The 8,493-nt window shown below is 34.3% G+C and overlaps 1 protein-coding gene across 1 annotated transcript; it reads right to left on the bottom strand.

Moving 5' to 3' along the window:
• Positions 1 to 4,684: 4,684 nt before the first annotated feature.
• Positions 4,685 to 8,131, bottom strand: LOC149509258 (cytochrome b6). The gene is made up of 2 exons (XM_089757756.1): positions 7,731 to 8,131; positions 4,685 to 6,906 (listed from the first exon to the last, which is right to left on the bottom strand). Exons 1-2 carry the CDS (start codon positions 7,734 to 7,736, stop codon positions 6,265 to 6,267), a joined length of 648 nt encoding a protein of 215 aa, XP_089613882.1. The 5' UTR covers positions 7,737 to 8,131; the 3' UTR covers positions 4,685 to 6,264.
• Between the last annotated feature and the right edge of the window lie 362 nt (positions 8,132 to 8,493).

Genomic DNA, 8,493 nt, shown 5'->3' with positions numbered 1-8,493 from the left:
AATAATTAGATGAATATCTGTTCATCGAAGAAAAAATCAAGAGCCTTAAGTCAATAAAGACTGAGAAGGTTGACTAAAGAACAAATTAACAAATTTTTTTATTAAATATTATTTATTAAATATTAAATTTTTATTTTTATTAAATATTAAATTTTTATTAAATATTAAATTAAGGCTCCATTGGAGAATTCAGACCTAAGCATTAATCGAGAAGCGATGGGGACGACGGAACCCGTGAATGCAGAGGATTCTATTGAAAACGAATCCTAATGATTTATCGGGTAGGATGGCGGAACAAACCAGAGACCACTTCATTTCTTTTTATTCTGTTCTGATTCTGAGAGGTCATGAGTTAACCCGACAACTGAAATAGATATTGAAAGAGTAAATATTCGCCCGCGAAAATTTTATTTTCATTTTAAAAATTTTATTTTCATTTTTTTTTTTTATTTTCATTTTAAAAATTTTATTTTCATTTTATTTGATTGTTAAATTTTTGTCGATCCGAGATGAATATGATAAAAAAAGACAAAACAAAATAAAGATTCGTTATAACATTATAACAAAAACAAGATAAGACATTATCTATAAATAGAATCCATGTTTAATTACTTATATATATATCCAATATATATCCAAACAAGATATACAAATTTATAATAGATCAGATAAAATCTCAAATAGATCAGATAAAATCTCAAAGCAAAGAATCCCAGGATTCAATCTATTATTCAGTAACTACCTATATATCTTAAGAATAAAATAAAATATTTTTTAGTCATTTTTTTCGCGAGGAGCTGGATGAGAAGAAACTCTCATGTCCAGTTCTGTAGTAGAGATGGAATTAATAAACAACCATCAACTATAACCCAAAAAGAACCAGATTTCGTAACCAACATAGAGGAAGAATGAAAGGAATATCTTATCGAGGTAATCGCATTTGTTTCGGTAGATATGCTCTTCAAGCACTTGAACCCGCTTGGATTACATCTAGACAAATAGAAGCGGGGCGCCGCGCAATGACACGAAATGTACGCCGTGGTGGAAAAATATGGGTACGTATATTTCCAGACAAACCAGTTACGGTAAGATCTACAGAAACACGTATGGGTTCGGGGAAAGGATCTCCCGAGTATTGGGTAGCTGTCGTTAAACCGGGCAGAATACTTTATGAAATGAGCGGAGTAGCCGAAAATATAGCAAGAAAGGCTATTTCAATAGCGGCGTCCAAAATGCCTATAAAAACTCAATTCATTATTTCAGGATAGGAATATAGAACCAAAGGAAAGAAGTCTTGGGAATAAAAAAAACAATTGCGGGTTTCCTTTTTTTTTTTTTTTTGACAAACAATATTTCTTTTTTTCTTCGTCCTTTGTTCCATTGAAAGAAGAGATTAAAAAAAATGATTCAACCTCAGACCCATTTGAATGTAGCAGATAACAGCGGGGCCCGAGAATTAATGTGTATTCGAGTCATAGGAGCTAGTAATCGCCGATATGCTCATATTGGTGACGTTATTGTTGCTGTGATCAAGAAAGCAGTACCAAAGGCACCTCTAGAAAGATCAGAAGTGATCAGAGCTGTAATTGTACGTACTTGTAAAGAACTCAAACGCGACAACGGTATGATAATACGATATGATGACAATGCTGCAGTTGTCATTGATCAAAAAGGAAATCCAAAAGGAACTCGAATTTTTGGTGCGATCGCCGGGGAATTGAGACAGTTAAATTTCACTAAAATAGTTTCATTAGCTCCTGAGGTATTATAAGACGAGACCTCAATTCAATATAGTTATAGTATTTAAATTAGAGTATTTAAATGACATAGATTAATTAGTAGATTGTGTCTCACGTATATACCTTTACTAAGTAAAAAAAAAAAAAGAACATGTTGGTTATATCAAAATTCGGGAGCAACAATAATTTTAGTTTACCATGGGTAAGGACACTATTGCTGACATAATAACTTCTATACGAAATGCTGACATGAATAGAAAAGGAACGATTCGAATAGGATCTACTAACATCACTGAAAACATTGTTAAAATACTTTTACGAGAAGGTTTTATCGATAACATAAGGAAACATCGGGAAAGAAACAAATATTTTTTGGTTTTAACCCTACGGCATAGAAGGAATAGGAAAGGACCATATAGAACTATTTTAAATTTACGACGGATCAGTCGACCCGGTCTACGAATCTATTCTAACTATCAACAAATTCCTAGAATTTTAGGCGGGATGGGGATTGTAATTCTTTCTACTTCTCGGGGTATAATGACAGACCGGGAGGCTCGACTAGAAGGAATCGGCGGAGAAATTTTGTGTTATATATGGTAATCTGTCTAACATCCGAATTGTATCCGAATCCGAAACTTTCCATTTGTGAAAAAAAAAAGCACGGGTTGTCTAATAGAACTCCTCCTGCCCTACAGTAGTTGATACGTCAAGGAAGTTTTACCTGGAATAAAAGAACAAAAATGGATTCATGGAGGTTTAATTAGTGAATCACGTCCACTCCAGATTCCTTTAGATAATGAAGATCTGATTCTAGGTTATGTTTCAGGAAGGGTCCGATCGAGTTTTATACGTATACCACCGTGGGATAGAGTCAACAAAAGTGAAGTAAGTGCTTATGATTCAACCAGGGGGCGTATAATTTATAGACTCCGCAACAAGGATTCGAACGATTAGGTAGTTTTTTCAACTTCAAGATTCCTTTCAGGGGGATCCAATTCAAGGTTCAAAAATTTCAAGAAACTTATTTTCTTCCAATAAGTAGATTCGGAAAAATTTAAGGAATAACAACTATGAAAATAAGGGCTTCCGTTCGTAAAATTTGTGAAAAATGTCGACTAATCCGTAGGAGGGGACGAATTGTCGTAATTTGTTCCAACCCGAGACATAAACAGAGACAAGGATAATCTTTCTATTCTAAAAAGAACTCCTTAAAGTTAAAGAAAAGAAACTAATCTTAAAGAAAGCGATGAACAAATAAAAATAGAAGATCTGTTTTGACATGAAATGGATATATCCATATATCTCTGACTTATCCTTATGAAATGATAAAATATGGCAAAACCTATACCAAAAGTTGGTTCACGTAGGAATGGGCGCAGTAGTGCACGGAAAAGTGCACGTAGAATACCAAAAGGAGTTATTCATGTTCAAGCAAGTTTCAACAATACCATTGTTACTATTACAGATGTACGGGGTCAGGTAATTTCTTCTTCCTCCGCCGGTACTTGTGGATTCAAGGGTCCAAGAAGAGGGACTCCTTTTGCTGCTCAAACCGCAGCGAGAAATGCTATTCGAGCAGTAGTAGACCAAGGTATGCGACGAGTGGAAGTTCTGATAAAAGGTCCTGGTCTCGGAAGAGATGGAGCATTACGAGCTATTCGTAGAAGTGGTATACTATTAAGTTTCGTACGGGATGTAACCCCTATGCCACATAATGGCTGTAGACCTCCTAAAAAAAAACGTGTGTAGAAATAAACACTAAAGAGATTTCAAGAGAAATAAATGATTCAATGATCTGATCAAATAAAATAATATTACTATGGTTCGAGAGAAAGTAAAAGTCTCTACTCGGACACTGCAGTGGAAGTGTGTTGAATCAAGAACAGATAGTAAGCGTCTTTATTATGGACGCTTTATTCTGTCTCCACTTATGAAAGGCCAAGCCGACACAATAGGCATTGCGATGCGAAGAGCTTTGCTTGGAGAAATAGAAGGAACATGTATTACACGTGCAAAATCTGAGAAAATACCACACGAATATTCTACCATAGTAGGTATTCAAGAATCAGTACATGAAATTTTAATGAATTTAAAAGCAATTGTATTGAGAAGTAATTTGTATGGAACTCGTAACGCCTTTATTTGTGCCAAGGGTCCCGGATATGTAACTGCTCAAGACATCATCTTACCGCCTTCTGTGGAAATCGTTGATAATACACAGCATATAGCTAGCCTAACCGAACCAATTGATTTGTGTATTGGATTACAAATCGAGAGAAATAGAGGATACGGTATAAAAACGCCAAAGAACTTTCACGACGGAAGTTATCCTATAGATGCTGTATTCATGCCTGTTCGAAATGCGAATCATAGTATTCATTGTTATGGGAATGATAATGAAAAACAGGAGATACTTTTTCTAGAAATATGGACAAATGGAAGTTTAACTCCTAAAGAAGCACTTCATGAAGCCTCTCGGAATTTGATTGATTTATTTATTCCCTTTCTAGATGCGGAAGAAGAAAACTTACATTTAGAAAACAATCAACACAACGTTACTTTACCTTTTTTTCCTTTTCATGATAGATTAGCTAAACTAAGAAAAAAGAAAAAAGAAATAGCATTGAAATATATTTTTATTGACCAATCAGAATTGCCTCCCAGGATCTATAATTGTCTCAAAAAGTCCAATATACATACATTATTGGACCTTTTGAATAACAGTCAAGAAGACCTTATGAAAATTGAACACTTTCGCATAGAAGATGTAAAACAAATATTGGGCATTCTAGAAAAGAAGTAGAAAAGCATTGCGAAATTGATTTACCAAAATTTTAAATCCATTGGATTTAGGATTTATTTCATTTTTTTTTTTTTTACTTTAGAAAATTAGAAAAAAAAAAAAAAAAACGAAAATGGATTTTGAACCTTCAGCACAATCCATATATTGGGACCAGAATTGAATAAATGTATCTAGGGAGAATTCACTTTGACTTTGAAGTGACTACTCCCTAGATACGCACATCATGATATTTTATTTTAAAATTGATTCAATTTAAAAAAGACCTAAAGTTAGGGATTTATCAATCGGTAATGTTGCTCCAATACCCAACCAAAGGGCCACCGCAGTACCAATCAAAAAAACGGTTGTCGCTACTGGACGACGAAATGGATTTTGGAATTTATTAACATTTTCCAAAAAAGGTACTGTTAATAATCCCGCAGGTACTGAAACCATTAAAAGAACACCCAATAACTTGTTAGGTACTGTACGAAGTATTTGAAATACAGGAAAGAAATACCATTCAGGTAATATTTCCAAAGGAGTTGCAAATGGATCCGCGGGTTCACCAATCATTGAAGGTTCTAGAACCGCTAAGCCTACGTTACAAGCAATAGTACCGAGAATTACTACTGGAAAAATATATAAAAGATCATTGGGCCATGCGGGTTCCCCATAATAATTATGACCCATACCTTTAGCTAATTTAGCTCTTAATACAGGATCGTTCAAGTCAGGTTTTTTTGTTATTAGGATAGGTGAATTTTTCTAGATCCATCCCCCGAAGGAACCGGACATGATAATTTTTCATCATCCGGCTCAAGCAAAAATCAATCGAATCAAATGGATACAAACGGATACATATAAAATGAATCTATATGTTATCCACACATATATGAATGATTTCATATGTAAGAAAAAAGTTACCTGATTCCATTTTACGAAGTTGCAACTATACATTCCAAGGAATGCCATTTTTACAGGTAAATGCTCAATACCCAAGTAGGCGTACAAAGTTGATCGTGATCAAGTGCTTTCTGGGTCGTCTTAGGCCTTGCGATTCACCTTTATCCCAAAAATATATCGAGATTTTTTACATACAAAGGATTTACTTGTTACTAATATAGTCTAGCCTTTGCTCTTCTTTAGATCCCTTGTTTCACTCCGATAGTATAATAATAATAAATCGGGTCGATGCAGAAGAAATGAATGTATTTTCATACTATTAAGATAAGAAAGTAAAAAAAAAATAAAAATAAATAAATAAAATCTAATTTGCATTATGCCAAATCACTTATTCTACTGGATCTTACGGAGCCCTGTTCATACACGACATCGTCAGGTCTGATCATAGAAAAGATTCTCTTCAAGCGAACCAGCCTATCCTTTGTATGGGGCTTACACGGTGGTTGGAACAAAGACACATTTGGTTGTGAATTCCAATGTAGCAGATAAAGGCATATTTCTGCATGGCCCAATCAATAGTTCAAGTCACACACTCCCATAATCCATTTTCTCTTCGGGGAATTCCCTTCAACTATTCATGTCATATCAAATAAATAATAGAATATTGTGGAGTTGAAAGGAAATATCCAAATACATGTCTTATTTTTTTTTTTTTTTCAACAATCCATATTTGTAGCAATGAAATACTATTGTTCCTCCCCCAAGTAATAAGATAAATGATTGGCAAGTAATAAGATAAATGATTGGTTACAATATAGCTATGGTCTATATTCTCTATAAAGGACCAGAAATGCCTTGCTTACGTATCATTAGGAAATGCATTAACATAAATACAGCAGTAAGAAGGGGTAATACAAAAGTGTGTAAACTATAAAAACGGGTCAAAGTGGATTGTCCCACACTAGCACTTCCACGCAATAACTCTACCAAAGGCGATCCTATTACCGGAATAGCTTCCGGAACGCCTGTTACGATTTTGACTGCCCAATAACCAATTTGGTCCCAAGGTAAGGAATAACCTGTTACACCAAAAGATGCAGTCAACACAGCCAGAACCACGCCTGTAACCCAAGTCAATTCGCGAGGTTTTTTAAAACCACCAGTGAGATAGACACGAAATACGTGCAGGATCATCATTAAGACCATCATACTTGCCGACCATCGATGAACTGATCGGATTAACCAACCAAAGTTAGCTTCAGTCATTATGTATTGAACAGAAGTAAAAGCCTCAGTAACGGTTGGACGATAGTAAAAAGTCATAGCAAATCCTGTAGCTACTTGTACCAAAAAACAAGTAAGCGTAATTCCTCCTAGACAATAAAATATGTTAACATGAGGAGGAACATATTTACTAGTTATATCATCTGCAATCGCCTGAATCTCGAGGCGTTCTTCGAACCAATCATAGACTTTATTGAGATAGGTAAACCAAGAGGACTCCCCCCCTGAGAACCGTATATGAGAATTTCATCTCGTACAGCTCAAACAAAAACACCCAAATAATAGCTGAAACGGATATGGAATAGAAAGTTTGAAACTTCTTAATCTTTTCATTCAATTTTATCTGAAGACACAAAAGAGTAAAAATCCGAAAGCTCTTTTTTGTAGTTGTAATTATAATGCCAAAAAATCAAGTCGGCGCATTCGTCTTTATGTTGATCAGGCCTCTTGAATCTTCTATTTACCTACTTATTTCTTTTCTTTTTCTTTGCTTTGATTTGTTATTTATATGGAATGTGGCTTTATTCTTGTTTTCTTTATTTTTAATAGGAATTCTCTTGTTAAGACCCTATGAATCAATTGAAACTTCAGATTCATACCAGAACCGCGATGATTCAATAAAACCTTCAAACTAAGTCCAAAGATTCTTTGAGTAAGAATTATTGGATCATCACTTATTCAATGAATAGAATAGATATAATAAATAAAAATACAAAGAAAAGAAAGGTTTGTCCTTTGATCAAAATAAGCATAAACTAAATGAGAGTTTGAAAGAAGAAAAAATTTCTCGATTTATAAATAAAAAACCTCTTTCTTTGAAAATTTTTTTTTTTTTTGAGTCCGGCCGCGAGGTTTGAATATTAAGTATGAATCATAGTTCGAATACTTCGTGATCCATTTCATATATTCCGTGCTCCAGATACTAGAATGGCTATCCGACGGGATAAAACTATCTCGATCAAGAGGACAGACCCATTTTCTGTACTATCAATAGGATCAATTATAACAAGTCACACACTCATATTCCGGAAATACAGAAACAAAAAAAATTTCGCGGTCGAACTACCAAAATAGAATGGGCTAAAAAAAATCCGAGAACTAAAAGTTTCACTTTTTGTATTGAAAAGCGAGGCTTCGTGGTTCTTGTGAATCTAATTCAGCGAAATTCCATCCAGTAAAACGGAAGAATTATAAATCTCCAAAATAATAGATAAGAATATCGAAAATAAAGCCATTGCGACACCCATCAAAGGAGTCGTTCCCCATCCAGGAGCTACTTTACCATATTCCGAATTCAATGGTTTCAAAAAATCCCCTACAACAGTTCGTCTTGGACCAGATCTAGAACTACCCTCAACGGTTTGTGTAGCCATAAATCTTATTTTGTATTCAGTGAGATCTGTTGACTTTGTATATCATTCCGCTGTAAATAAACGATCTTATCATAGATCCATTGTGATCTTGAAATTATATTTATATTTATATTATTTATATTTATATTTATATATATTATTTATATAATTATATAATAATGGAAACAGCAACTTTAGTCGCCATCTCTATATATCTGGTTTACTTGTAAGTTTTACTGGGTACGCCTTATATACTGCCTTTGGGCAACCCTCTCAACAATTAAGGGATCCATTCGAGGAACACGGGGACTAATTGAAGTAATGAGCCTCCCAATATAATATTGGGAGGCTCATTACTTCAATTGAGATAATGAAAAATCATTTCATTTTTTTAGTTGGAACTTTAGGCGGTTCTCGAAAAAAGATA

Source organism: Durio zibethinus, unplaced genomic scaffold (assembly GCF_047325235.1).
Source record: "Durio zibethinus cultivar Kanyao isolate XHJ-2024 unplaced genomic scaffold, ASM4732523v1 HiC_scaffold_210, whole genome shotgun sequence".
Classification (NCBI taxonomy): Eukaryota; Viridiplantae; Streptophyta; class Magnoliopsida; order Malvales; family Malvaceae; genus Durio; species Durio zibethinus.
Note: the sequence above shows the minus strand (reverse complement) of the source record. Positions and strands in the feature narration are given on the sequence as shown.